The 15,715-nt window shown below is 44.0% G+C and overlaps 1 protein-coding gene across 1 annotated transcript in view; it reads right to left on the bottom strand.

Annotated features, from left to right (window-relative positions):
• Positions 1–14,796, bottom strand: part of PSMC6 (proteasome 26S subunit, ATPase 6) — a 21,416-nt gene extending 6,620 nt beyond the window's left edge. The window contains exons 1-7 of the mRNA XM_077269702.1: positions 14,641–14,796; positions 7,132–7,211; positions 6,688–6,727; positions 6,388–6,440; positions 1,235–1,302; positions 525–639; positions 345–432 (exon numbers count right to left, since the gene is read on the bottom strand). Coding sequence (XP_077125817.1) covers positions 345–432; positions 525–639; positions 1,235–1,302; positions 6,388–6,440; positions 6,688–6,727; positions 7,132–7,211; positions 14,641–14,767 — 571 coding nt within the window. The 5' untranslated portion in view covers positions 14,768–14,796. The remainder of the gene's footprint in view (positions 1–344; positions 433–524; positions 640–1,234; positions 1,303–6,387; positions 6,441–6,687; positions 6,728–7,131; positions 7,212–14,640) is intronic.
• Between the last annotated feature and the right edge of the window lie 919 nt (positions 14,797–15,715).

Raw genomic sequence — 15,715 nt, 5'->3', positions numbered from 1 at the left:
GGGGTTTGAGGAATCAATTCTGCTTTACCTCATGCAACTGTAGTTCTAGAATTATTAAAAGATTATCTCAGACAACTCCTCTCACGTCCACATCAGGAAGAGATATCCTGGCGATCACACATACCTACAGGGATGCTGCACCATTGGCACACACTGAATGTGCCCTATTGCAAAGACTGGGATGGGTGTCGGGTACCTGCCAATCGTGCCAACCACTAACACAGACATTACACTAACAAAAGCAGTAGTGAGGAGCGCTGGACCAACGCTTCAGAGCTCAAGACTATCCTATAAAATGCAGCTATTGCACAAAAACTGGTAAACTAAAGTCACTGTACACATACCCGGAGGGCCGTAGAGGAGGCAGCCTTTAGGAGGGATTATTCCTACACGCTGGAAGAGCTCTGGATTAGTGAGTGGGAGCTCAATGACCTGATCAATGAAAGGGTTGATGAGAATAAATGAAATAACCGTCACTATTTATATGTACAAATATGTATATATCTATGTAATAACTCACACACCTCCCTGAGCTCTCGGATCTGCTCGGAAAGACCTCCAATTTCGGAATACGACACATTTCCTGGATCCTCATGAGACATATTATACACAAGTGGATCCACCTCTCGAGGCAAGTAGCTAAGGGCAGGAGAGACAAAAAGGCAGTTCTTGTATTAAGGCAGACGGAAGGAGGAGTCCGAATATTTTAGGGCAGCACTTGTAAAAGAGAAACGATCATTGAAATCAATGATTGAAATGTGCAGCTTCCCCAAATGTAGAGTAAAGCATTTCTCCACTCGGTGTAATAAACAAGGTTTGGAGGCCATAGTGAGAAATGCCTCACACTTCTCTATAGAGAACCCATCATGTTGTATCGGCAGGCAGAAAGTTATCCACCAGAATAAGCAGAGCAGATTGATATAAAGTTTACGGGAAGAGGCTCAAAATGGTTTCCATTTTATATATTCAGCAGTCAAGAGTCCAGTGGGAGGACCCATTTGGACATTGAAAGCAAGTTCACTATGTAGTCATGCATGGACAGCTGTCAATCACAATAGAACCAATTACTAGACACCTAAGCATAGAGCATGTATTTACAGTTGAAACAAAAAAGAAAAAACACTACACCAAGTAATTTCTCACAAAAAAATACAATCAGCTCAGCTCCTCCTGCTCCATAACATGTTGCCTTCAGATCAGAAACCACGTTCAATGAGATACTTTAAGCCCTTACCGCATAATAGTTAGCGTTGTCATATCTAACGCTACTCTTGTTCCCGGCTTCAGTTTGCTTTTGTCCAGCTGCATTAAGAGAAAAAAAATTAGGGTTAACATCCTTAGCAAACACCGGCACATCCCCAATATTATTGCTAAGGCTTGTAAAGAAGACACTAGTCTCGTCTCGAGTGTGATGCATGAAAACTTCAAATCATACTTGGAGCAATGTTATTTAATGAGGATGTGAACATGTCTGATTTTCTCCTTGGACACAGTAGAACAAAAACACACGAATATTACTCAGCGCTGTGTTTTTACGGAACCCATGACAGAACCAACGAGAGAGGGGTTCCACCTTTCATGGACAGGAAACTTTCAAGAGAAAAACGGTGGCTCCTCCCTTCACATCAGTGGATTACAGAGCATGAGGGGGCCTCCGAGTTAGTGTACACATATCTTTATACCAACTATTTCTAACCACAACCATAAGTGATGTTCTATATACAATAACCCACCAACCAGAAGGTGATGAACTTGGTAACGGGAGGGAATTTAAGGGTGCTGTCACGGATTCGGTAAGAACACACTACCGGTAGGTAATATACATGTTTTCCAGAAACCCATGACAGCACCAACGAGAGAATTACTCATTTAGGGAAGGACCACAGCTCGCAGAACCCTCTGCCCAAACGCGAGATCAGAAGAGGCAGAAAGATCCAGTCTACACTGGCTATAAAAGGTGAAAGGTGACAACCATGTAGCTGGCTTATAGATCTCCTCAGTGGACACATCTGCTCTTTCTACCCAAGACGTTGCCATCGCTCTCGTAGGGTGGGCCCTCAGGGACTGGTCTTCCTGCGCCTGTATAGGCCAATTTGATAGCCTCTCTTATCACCTGGATTGGGTACCCTTCGAGACTCATTCCTTTTCTAGAGCCCTGAAAGATATAAAGAGCCCTATCCTTCCTCCAAGGTTTTGGCACCGATAGTGAAGGAGACACCTTCTAACATCCAAGGTGTGAAGCTTCTCTTCCTTACCTTAGGGTCAGGACAGAAGGACGGTAGAGATATCTCCTGTGACCTATGGAACTTAGATACTACTTTAGGTAATTAGGCACGGTCAGGTTTTAAGACTACGCTATCGTCCATATCCAGGGTAAAGGAGGGGGGTCTGCTGACAAAGTCTGTATATCACTCACCCTACGAGCTAATGTTAGGGCTACTAATAGTATAGTATTCAGGGTAATCGATTGTATGGACCCAGCACTCCGAGGCTCAAAGGGGCTTCTGCATTCAGAACCAAGTTTAAATCCCATGGAGGAGCCCTGGCTACCAGGCCTGGACTGGACCTAGCACACGCCTTAAATCTGACCACCCACTGATAACTCGCGAGGTTGTAATTATATAGAGCACCCAAGGCCGATATCTGGACATTTAAGGGACTAACAACCAGGCCTTGTTCATGCCCCCTGTGAAGGAACTCCAGGATTTCTCTTAGGGGCACTCTTCCTCTCAAAGTACATCCTGTGGATGACAGGAATTATTCCCAAGTTCTACCATAAATTTTTGTAGTGATTGGTTTCCTGCTACCAAGCAAGGTAGAGACCAGGTTAGGATAAAAGCCTTTATTTTATAGCACTGACCTCTCAAGTACCAGGCTATTAAGTGCAGCCCAGTCACCTGAGGATGGAACATGGGCCCTGAGCTAGAAGGTCTTGGATCTCTGGAAGGACCCATGGTTACGTGACTGACATGTCTCTTAGCCAAAAGAACCAAGGTCTCTTGGGCCAAAAGGGGGATATGAGCACTACTCTTGCCCTATCTTGTCTGATCTTTCTGAGAACAGCTATAATCCGACAAATTGGGGAAAGGTGTAGGCCATAGTCAAGTCTCATTTGATCCAAAAGGAGTCTACTGCTTGAGGATTTTCTTTTGGGTCCAGGGAGCAGAACCTTTCTACCTTGCTGTTCTGCCAAGTAGCAAAAATGTCGATCGCCGGACACTATCTGTCAATACTGAGGTTTTCAGGGACCTTTCACCCTATAGCAGAGGTTTGCGGCTCAAAAAATCTGCCGTGATATTGGCCTTCCCTCCAATGTGAAAAGCGGATAATGAAAGGATGTTCTCCTCTGCGAGGCTGAAAATCCATTTTGCAATGTGCATTAGGGATCAGGAACGTGTGCACCCGATAATTCAGATATGCGACTATGACTTGGTTGTCTGAAAGGAGACTGTGTAATGCATTCTCTACTACCAAGAGCTCCCACATGTTTGAGGAGCCTCGCTTTTCTTCTATCCCCAACCACGTTCCTTGGACCAGACGGTTGTCCAGATGAGTACCCCACCCCTGGTGACTGGCGTCTGTGGTGACTTCCCTGGTGATGTGAGGAAACCAAGGGACGCCCTCCCGAAGATTTCTATTTCTAATCACCAGTGGAGTGAGTATTACTTCCCGAGGCAGTGTCAGTGTACGTTCCAGATAACCCCCCGTAAGGAACGGTGGCTTTCCAACACGTGCCACTGCAACTCCCATGAGTGATCCTGGGCCCATTTTACTGCCAGGACACAGGAGGTGAGGGAACCGAGGAGGGACAATATCCGGATCTTGTATTGATCTGGAGGAGACTGAATAACCTTTCCTTTTGATCAGGGAGGAGACACTCCTGGCAGCATGAGTCGGGTAAGAGCCCTAGAAAGATCTGTGTTCTTTGTGGGTCTAACCTTGATTATTCTAGGTTTAACCCCTTCATGACCGGAGCTTTTTTTTGTTTTTGCATTTTCGTTTTTTGCACCCCTTCTTCCCAGAGCCATAACTATTTTTCAGTCAACATGGCCATGTGAGGATTTGTTTTTTGCAATACCAATTATGTGTATATTTGATTTTTTTTTTTTTATTTTGAATGGGGCGAAGCCTAGAAGCGGCCATAACCCGATTGGCTGTGCTACATACAGGCGATGGTGGGCGCTCCTAGCAATCCGGCACTGACAACAATAGAGGTCTCCAGGAGATCTCTGGTTGTCATGCCAACCCACCGTTGACCCACGATCACCGGTGGGCGGATATCCGACCCGATGGTCAGAAGCTCGAGTTAAATGCCGCTGTAGTAGTACGCAGTACTTTCCCTTTCTCTCCTGATGGACCTTCCTGCTTCTTTTCTAGGAGGGCTACTTTCTCCGAGATCTTGTGACTAGTGTGAGTCGTCCGATAAGAAGGCCGCAGCTCCTTTGATTACTGGGAGTGTGGCCAGAATGGAGTCTCTGGGTGAATTGTCCCTCAGCTGGTCTTCCAACCTACTCAGCCAGATCATAAGAGACCTTGCTGTACAGGTTGCCGCAAAGGCTGGCAACAGAGCGCCGGCCGATGACTCCCAGGTAGCCTTGAGAAAGGTGACAATCTTTCTATCAAGGGGATCTCTCAGTACGCCTGCATCCTCAGAGTGAAGGGATGATATCCTTGAGGCTTTGGATATAGTGACATCCACTTTTGGCGCTTTATTCCAGGATGACTTAGCCTCTTCCTCATAGGGTACTTCCTTTTATAGGAGGATGGCAGAGGGCCCTTCTTGTCTGGCCTCTCCCATTCTTTACGAATGAGACCAAGCACTTTCTCATTAACAGGGAAGGATCAACGATTCTTTCAGTCCGAAGTCCCAAACATTATATCCTAGACACATTTTTTGGACTTTTGGTCAACTGGACCCATTGTGGACATCACGGCTTTGACTAACTTGTCCACTTCCTCAAGGGGGAAGCAATAGCCCGCTTCGAGAAGGATGACTGAATAATCCTGTAGAACCCCCTAGTCTGAGTCTGTAGCCGATGACGTGGGAGATGTTTTAACCCTGTCTCTGCGGGGTGCTTCCTCTGAGAGACCAGGATCTTAATGAATTTTCTCCTTCCGTCCTGATGAGAGCTTTTAAGGTGGAGGAATAATCTGGAGTCTCATTTGCGATTGTGTCATTAATACATGATTGGCCCAAGAAGCCGTGCCATGTACTAGATAGATCCAGATCTAGCACAGGCTCTGTGCTTCAATTTCCCTGCGCATTTCTAGGGGGATCCTACTAGTAAAGCAAGAGGACAAAGAAGGAGATAGGGAGAGAGATTTGCATTAAAAATGGCATTCTCGTAGCTCACTCACCACTCAGAGGAAATTGAAGGGTACCGGAACAGGAGGCAGAACGTCGTCCGAAAGGTCCCCCCTAAAGACCGCGGAATCCTCCATTCTGACAGCTGTGCCGACTTGTCCTGAAATCCTTGGACCTGCGTGCCCCGCTGGAGCGCCCGGTGCTCCTATCCTGGGGATGCATCTGACGCTGGGGTCGTTGTGGCTGCTGCTGTGGAGAGGGCTGCAGTGCATCCATATCTGCACTGGTGCCCCCGCCTGGCCGGCGATCCACCTTTAAGTACTGTACTGCAGGGGCTCTGCCGGCCGGCGCTGCTGCAGCTTCGGCTATCCGCCCCTGGAAGTGCTCCGGGTGAAAGGTCCCGGCCGCGTCAGAGCGCGAAATGTGGTTACCGGCAGCGCTTCGTGACCGTGCCGGGACACATGGCTGCCAGCTTACCATGCGGTGATGGCACCGCAGACTTCCGTCCTAGACCCCATAAGCCCCCCCGGCAGCACTTCCAGCAATCCCGATGCTGACCGACCGCAGCAGAGAGTGCCCTGCCCCAACCGACCGGCCCAGGTCTGGAAACCTGTATCTGTCTTTCTTCTGCCACCTTGCAGGACTGAAGGTTCCCCCATCAAAGAACAGGAAGTTACCGATGCGGAGAGAGGAGCCATTCTTTATCTTGAAGATTTCCTGTCCTTGAAGGGCAGATCCCCTCTCTTGTTGGTGCTGTCATGGACGAATGGAAAACACAAAAATTGCAGCATGCACAATCTGTTTCCAATAATAACATGGCACTCAACCAGTCATCTCTGAGCCCATGGGAAACACCGGACAGCACTCTGATGACATCCGAGTGCAGTCTGATTTTCACAGACATACTGAATGCTGATGAAACTTTTTTTGTTTTTTAGTTGTCCGCATCAAGAGAAAAAAACAAAACAACAAAAAAACAAGTTTCCACTCTGATTAGCATAATTGGACCATTTCTGATTGAGAACATCGTCTGCACCAGCCCTAATAAAGCTAATACAAGACTTAACTAGTGAGAGACTTACCTGTCGACGACAGCCTACAACATATCTTGGCCCGTTTGTAGCTTTGACAATGACTGGAAACAAATAACCGAGATCAAATGTAATATCTGACATTTATAGATTGCATGAAACAGAAATTAGACCGTTCAAGCAAAACTAAAGTTAGTGAGACTGCACAAACGCGGACATTGCTCATCATTATATCACGTTGACGTCTGCACGGCTTGTAACCTTTGTAGCCGGATCATCAACAAGAATCAAATGAACTGAACCCAGAGAAGAAAACGATCTTCTCCAAAAGAATCCTAAAACAATACTTACATTTTTCTTCTGTGAGCTGCTTTAGAACTTCCCCAACAATCTGAAGATAAAGGAAACAACCATTATTGTTATTCATATAGAAATCTGAAAATGGCATTTTTTTCCGCAAGGTGAACAAGAAACTATCATTGTTTGTGATTCTCCGCACCCACAAATGTCAGTCCTGAAAGAAATTATGTTCTGCAGCGCTGAGATCTTTGCATGTAGCAAAAAAAAAGCCATGTCTGCATTACAGAATCGCTCACGATGGCAGCTGATCCAGAGAGCAAAAAAGGATCATATAGAGTTTTGTAGAGTCCAGTGGGCGGTCCATGTCAGTAATTGAATTTGTGTATGTGTACACCCACAGACTAGGATCACCCACTGAACTCTTGAGCAGAAAAACAAACACCACGAGCAGTAAAAGCTGAGACCACGACATCACATATGGCAGCAAATCCTTACCTGCCCCACACTCTGAAGAGCCTTCAGGTCATTTTCAGATTTCTCATACTGCTTAGTAAGTTCCTTTAACTGTTCCCTTACTATAAAAAATACAGGATTAAGTGTAAAACATAGCATATAATAAAAACAGCTCAAACAGTGCCAACTATAGAGGTAAAACCATCGCTCCTTTAATGGGGGGTGGGGGTGTTCTAATAAATGACAGAGGGAAATAAATTGCTTTTTCCTGTTTTATGTAAGGCTAAATATTGGAGGACAAAGAGCACAAAGCAAAGACTCACATAAATTGGCAGACAAGTATTACCCATGGTTGGCCTTAAACCAACGATTAATGGGTATATAGACGTGACTTGTATATTCTATACGGGGGGTATATATACGTGACATGTATATTATATGCGGGGGGTATATAGACGTGACATGTTATTATATACAGGGGTATATAGATGTGACATGTATATTCTATACGGGGGGTATATATACGTGACATATATACTATATATGGGGGTATATAGATGTGACATGTATTATATACGGGGGTATATAGATGTGACATGTATATTATATACGGGGGTATATAGATGTGACGTGTATATTATATACAGGGGGTATATAGATGTGACGTGTATAATGTATACGGGGGGTATATAGATATGACATGTATCTACTATATAATTGTCTAAGGGTCACTTCCGTCTGTCTGTCACAGATATTCATTGGTCACGGCCTCTGTCTGTCATGGAATCCAAGTCGCTGATTGGTCTCTCCAGCTGCCTGTCATGGCTGCCGCGACCAATCAGCGACGGCCACAGTCCGATTAGTCCCTCCCTACTCCCCTACACGTCATGGCAGGTCCTTCTCGTGCAGGCGCAAAGAAGCTGCGGTACCATGGGACAGGCAGGGACAGCGTCAGGAGCAGGTGAGTATTTCATATTCACCTGTCCGCTTTCCATCCGCCGGGCGCCGCTCTGTCTTCCCGTCCTCTTGCAGTGACTGTGCAGGTCAGAGGGCGCGATGACGTTTTAGTGTGCGCGCCGCCCTCTGCCTGAACAGTCAGTGCGGAGAGACGGGACGCTGAGGAGCAGCGACGAGAGGTGAGCATGTCTTTTTTTTTTTTTTTTTTTATTGCAGCAGCATTACATGTGGCACAATGCTGTATGGAGCGTCTATGGGGCCATAAAGAACTGCATGGAGCATTATATGGGGCATCTATGGGGCCATAACTGCATGGAGCATTATATGGAGCGTCTATGGGGCCATAAAGAACTGCATGGAGCATTATATGGGGCGTCTATGGGGCCATAACTGCATGGAGCATTATATGGGGCATCTATGGGACCATAACTGCATGGAGCATTATATGGAGCATCTATGGGGCCATAACTGCATGGAGCATTATATGGGGCGTCTATGGGGCCATAACTGCATGGAGCATTATATGGAGCGTCTATGGGGCCATAACTGCATGGAGCATTATATGGGGCATCTATGGGGCCATAACTGCATGGAGCATTATATGGGGCATCTATGGGGCCATAAATGCATGGAGCATTATATGGGGCATCTATGGGGCCATAACTGCATGGAGCATTATATGGAGCATCTATGGGGCCATAACTGCATGGAGCATTATATGGGGCGTCTATGGGGCCATAACTGCATGGAGCATTATATGGAGCGTCTATGGGGCCATAACTGCATGGAGCATTATATGGGGCATCTATGGGGCCATAACTGCATGGAGCATTATATGGGGCATCTATGGGGCCATAACTGCATGGAGCATTATATGGGGCATCTATGGGGCCATAACTGCATGGAGCATTATATGGAGCGTCTATGGGGCCATAACTGCATGGAGCATTATATGGGGCATCTATGGGGCCATAACTGCATGGAGCTTTATATGGGGCATCTATGGGGCCATAACTGCATGGAGCAATATATGGGGCGTCTATGGGGCCATAACGGCATGGTGCATTTTATGGGGCCATAACTGCATGGAGCATTATATGGAGCGTCTATGGGGCCATAAAGAACTGCATGGAGCATTATATGGGGCATCTATGGGGCCATAACTGCATGGAGCATTTTATGGGGCGTCTATGGGGCCATAACTGCATGGAGCATTATATGGAGCGTCTATGGGGCCATAACTGCATGGAGCATTATATGGCGCGTCTATGGGGCCATAACTGCATGGAGCATTATATGGCGCGTCTATGGGGCCATAACTGCATGGAGCATTATATGGGGCATCTATGGGGCCATAAAGAACTGCATGGAGCATTATATGGGGCATCTATGGGACCATAAAGAACTGCATGGAGTATTATATGGGGCATCTATGGGGCCATAACTGCATGGAGCATTATATTGGACATCTATGGGGCCATAACTGCATGGAGCATTATACTACGTGGCTGGGCAATATACTACGTGGCTGGGCAATATACTACGTCACTGGGCAATATACTACGTCACTGGGCAAATATACTACGTCACTGGGCAATATACTACGTCACTGGGCAATATACTACGTCACTGGGCAATATACTACGTCACTGGGCAATATACTACGTGGACATGCATATTCTAGACTACCCGATGCGTTAGAATCGGGCCACCATCTAGTATTATATATGGGGGGTATATAGGTGCGACATGTATATTATATACGGGGGTATATAGGTGCGACATGTATATTATAGACGGGGGTATATAGGTGCGACATGTATATTATAGACGGGGGTATATAGGTGCGACATGTATATTATAGACGGGGGTATATAGGTGCGACATGTATATTATAGACGGGGGTATATAGGTGCGACATGTATATTATAGACGGGGGTATATAGGTGCGACATGTATATTATAGACGGGGGTATATAGGTGCGACATGTATATTATAGACGGGGGTATATAGGTGCGACATGTATATTATAGACGGGGGTATATAGGTGCGACATGTATATTATAGACGGGGGTATATAGGTGCGACATGTATATTATAGACGGGGGTATATAGGTGCGACATGTATATTATAGACGGGGGTATATAGGTGCGACATGTATATTATAGACGGGGGTATATAGGTGCGACATGTATATTATAGACGGGGGTATATAGGTGCGACATGTATATTATAGACGGGGGTATATAGGTGCGACATGTATATTATAGACGGGGGTATATAGGTGCGACATGTATATTATAGACGGGGGTATATAGGTGCGACATGTATATTATAGACGGGGGTATATAGGTGCGACATGTATATTATAGACGGGGGTATATAGGTGCGACATGTATATTATAGACGGGGGTATATAGGTGCGACATGTATATTATAGACGGGGGTATATAGGTGCGACATGTATATTATAGACGGGGGTATATAGGTGCGACATGTATATTATAGACGGGGGTATATAGGTGCGACATGTATATTATAGACGGGGGTATATAGGTGCGACATGTATATTATAGACGGGGGTATATAGGTGCGACATGTATATTATAGACGGGGGTATATAGGTGCGACATGTATATTATAGACGGGGGTATATAGGTGCGACATGTATATTATAGACGGGGGTATATAGGTGCGACATGTATATTATAGACGGGGTATATAGGTGCGACATGTATATTATAGACGGGGGTATATAGGTGCGACATGTATATTATAGACGGGGGTATATAGGTGCGACATGTATATTATAGACGGGGGTATATAGGTGCGACATGTATATTATAGACGGGGGTATATAGGTGCGACATGTATATTATAGACGGGGGTATATAGGTGCGACATGTATATTATAGACGGGGGTATATAGGTGCGACATGTATATTATAGACGGGGGTATATAGGTGCGACATGTATATTATAGACGGGGTATATAGGTGCGACATGTATATTATAGACGGGGGTATATAGGTGCGACATGTATATTATAGACGGGGGTATATAGGTGCGACATGTATATTATAGACGGGGGTATATAGGTGCGACATGTATATTATAGACGGGGGTATATAGGTGCGACATGTATATTATAGACGGGGGTATATAGGTGCGACATGTATGTTATATACGGGGGTATATAGGTGCGACATGTATGTTATATACGGGGGTATATAGGTGCGACATGTATGTTATATACGGGGGTATATAGGTGCGACATGTATATTATATACGGGGGTATATAGGTGCGACATGTATATTATATACGGGGGTATATAGGTGCGACATGTATATTATATACGGGGGTATATAGGTGCGACATGTATATTATATACGGGGGTATATAGGTGCGACATGTATATTATATACGGGGGTATATAGGTGCGACATGTATATTATATACGGGGGTATATAGGTGCGACATGTATATTATATACGGGGGTATATAGGTGTGACATGTATATTATATACGGGGGTATATAGGTGTGACATGTATATTATATACGGGGGTATATAGGTGTGACGTGTATATTATATACGGGGGTATATAGGTGTGACGTGTATATTATATACGGGGGTATATAGGTGTGACGTGTATATTATATACGGGGGTATATAGGTGTGACGTGTATATTATATACGGGGGTATATAGGTGTGACGTGTATATTATATACGGGGGTATATAGGTGTGACGTGTATATTATATACGGGGGTATATAGGTGTGACGTGTATATTATATACGGGGGTATATAGGTGTGACGTGTATATTATATACGGGGGTATATAGGTGTGACGTGTATATTATATACGGGGGTATATAGGTGTGACGTGTATATTATATACGGGGGTATATAGGTGTGACGTGTATATTATATACGGGGGTATATAGGTGTGACGTGTATATTATATACGGGGGTATATAGGTGTGACGTGTATATTATATACGGGGGTATATAGGTGTGACGTGTATATTATATACGGGGGTATATAGGTGTGACGTGTATATTATATACGGGGGTATATAGGTGTGACGTGTATATTATATACGGGGGTATATAGGTGTGACGTGTATATTATATACGGGGGTATATAGGTGTGACGTGTATATTATATACGGGGGTATATAGGTGTGACGTGTATATTATATACGGGGGTATAAAGGTGTGACGTGTATATTATATACGGGGGTATATAGGTGTGACGTGTATATTATATACGGGGGTATATAGGTGTGACGTGTATATTATATACGGGGGTATATAGGTGTGACGTGTATATTATATACGGGGGTATATAGGTGTGACGTGTATATTATATACGGGGGTATATAGGTGTGACGTGTATATTATATACGGGGGTATATAGGTGTGACGTGTATATTATATACGGGGGTATATAGGTGTGACGTGTATATTATATACGGGGGTATATAGGTGTGACGTGTATATTATATACGGGGGTATATAGGTGTGACGTGTATATTATATACGGGGGTATATAGGTGTGACGTGTATATTATATACGGGGGTATATAGGTGTGACGTGTATATTATATACGGGGGTATATAGGTGTGACGTGTATATTATATACGGGGGTATATAGGTGTGACATGTATATTATATACGGGGGTATATAGATGTGACGTGTATATTATATACGGGGGGTATATAGATGTGACGTGTATATTATATACGGGGGGTATATACATGTGACGTGTATATTATATACGGGGGGTATATAGATGTGACGTGTATATTATATACGGGGGTATATAGATGTGACGTGTATATTATATTATTATATATGGGGAGTATATAGATGTGACCTGTATATTATATACGGGGGGTATATAGATATGACGTGTATATTATATATGGGGGGTATATAGATATGACATGTATATTATATATGGGGGGTATATAGATATGACATGTATATTATATATGGGGGGTATATAGATATGACATGTATATTATATATGGGGGGTATAAAGATGTGACGTGTATATTATATTATTATATATGGGGGGTATGTAGATGTGACCTGTATATTATATACGGGGGGTATATAGATATGACATGTATTATATATGGGGGGTATATAGATGTGACGTGTATATTATTATATATGGGGGGTATGTAGATGTGACCTGTATATTATATACGGGGGGTATATAGATATGACATGTATTATATATGGGGGGTATATAGATGTGACGTGTATATTATATTATTATATATGGGGGGTATGTAGATGTGACCTGTATATTATATACGGGGGGTATGTAGATGTGACCTGTATATTATATACGGGGGGTATATAGATATGACATGTATTATATATGGGGGGTATATAGATGTGACGTGTATATTATATTATTATATATGGGGGGTATGTAGATGTGACCTGTATATTATATACGGGGGGTATATAGATATGACATGTATTATATATGGGGGGTATATAGATGTGACGTGTATATTATATTATTATATATGGGGGGTATGTAGATGTGACCTGTATATTATATACGGGGGGTATATAGATATGACATGTATATTATATATGGGGGGGTATATAGATGTGACGTGTATATTATATTATTATATATGGGGGGTATGTAGATGTGATCTGTATATTATATACGGGGGGGTATATAGATATGACATGTATTATATATGGGGGGTATATAGATGTGACGTGTATATTATATTATTATATATGGGGGGGTATATAGATGTGACCTGTATATTATATACGGGGGGGGTATATAGATATGACGTATTATATATGGGGGGTATGTAGCTGTGACCTGTATATTATATTATTATATATGGGGGGTATGTAGATGTGATCTGTATATTATATACGGGGGGGTATATAGATATGACATGTATTATATATGGGGGGTATATAGATGTGACGTGTATATTATATTATTATATATGGGGGGTATATAGATGTGACGTGTATATTATATTATTATATATGGGGGGTATGTAGATGTGACCTGTATATTATATACGGGGGGTATATAGATATGACATGTATTATATATGGGGGGTATATAGATGTGACGTGTATATTATATTATTATATATGGGGGGTATGTAGATGTGACCTGTATATTATATACGGGGGGTATATAGATATGACATGTATTATATATGGGGGGTATATAGATGTAACGTGTATATTATATTATTATATATGGGGGGTATGTAGATGTGACCTGTAGATTATATACGGGGGGTATATAGATATGACATGTATTATATATGGGGGGTATATAGATGTAACGTGTATATTATATTATTATATATGGGGGGTATGTAGATGTGACCTGTAGATTATATACGGGGGGTATATAGATATGACTGGCCGCCTCCGGCAGCTGTAGAGGCCTCAGCAACCCCTGGACCCGGCGCTGCAGGCCGGCATGACAAAGCGTCTATTCGGCCGGCACGTCTGGAGAGAAGCCCCGGCTCCACATCCCGCCGGCCGGGCTCCAGCGCCGGCTCCCGCCACTCACACTCCTTCAGGCGGCCGTCTATCTCCTTGTGCTCCAGCAGCTTCTTCCTGTAGTCCTGCAGCGCCTTCTCCCGCGGGTCCGCCATGATGAGAAGCCGCTGCTCATAGGGAATGCCGGGAAGGGCCATGGCCGCCGGGGGAGGAGACGTGAGAGGAGACGAGAGGCCCCGCCCCCTGACTGCATGATGCAGAGCGTCGCAGTGCAGCACCAGAGGAAGCGTCATGTGACGGCGCCCTCTGTGATGGGAGGTGGTATTGCAGATCCATAACTGTCCAGTCTGTATAATAATGTCCTGATTCTGATTAGTGCGGTAACGCTGATAGAAATCGCACGGAGTATTTTATTTTTAATATTGGCAGCTTAACAAAAAATTTAGAAGTTTCTATTTAGAAAGAATATCGTTTTCCCTGTTACGTCTTACTTTGGGCCCATGTTGCTGGGGAGGATCTGATTCTCATGTTTTCATCGCTTCTTGGTTGATTTTTAGGGGCGATTTGAAGAGCGACAAATAAGAAAAGCTGCGTCTTGTGGCATGTCCTTCATGGTTAATGATTCCGGCAGGTCGCACTGGTGAATACAGAAAGTTTTCAGATTTTAATTTCTTCATTTTTAAATTAGAGGAAAAGGGAACTGGATTTTTTTCATTCTTTTTTTTTTTTTTACATTTTTAGCAGTATTTTCTTTTTCTTCAGTTTATTTATCAACCCTGTAAGTGACGGTTCAAACCTGCGATCGCTTGCACTATAGGGGGCATTAAGTAGTATGGAGACCCAAGATGGCAGCGGGGGCGTCGCAGGCTGCCACTGACACCCATGGGGACCCCCAGTCGGACCCCCCACCATGATCGTGTCACTTAAATGTCCCAGTCAGTGATTCACAAAGTGTAACAGCCGCGATCGGAGCTTGCTCTATATATACAGTATATTAACAGTATATTATGCACCACTTCTGGCTGCTGTCACCCCAGCACCTGCCCTGTGAGCAGCGGGCTCAGCTCCTGATCCTGCTCCATAATGGACCAGTACTTCATGGAGTGATAGGGGTTAAGTGCCTCTCTTTAAAGCGGTATCCTAGG

The sequence above is a fragment of the Ranitomeya variabilis genome, chromosome 1, assembly GCF_051348905.1.
Source record: "Ranitomeya variabilis isolate aRanVar5 chromosome 1, aRanVar5.hap1, whole genome shotgun sequence".
NCBI lineage: Eukaryota > Metazoa > Chordata > Amphibia > Anura > Dendrobatidae > Ranitomeya > Ranitomeya variabilis.
Note: the sequence above shows the minus strand (reverse complement) of the source record. Positions and strands in the feature narration are given on the sequence as shown.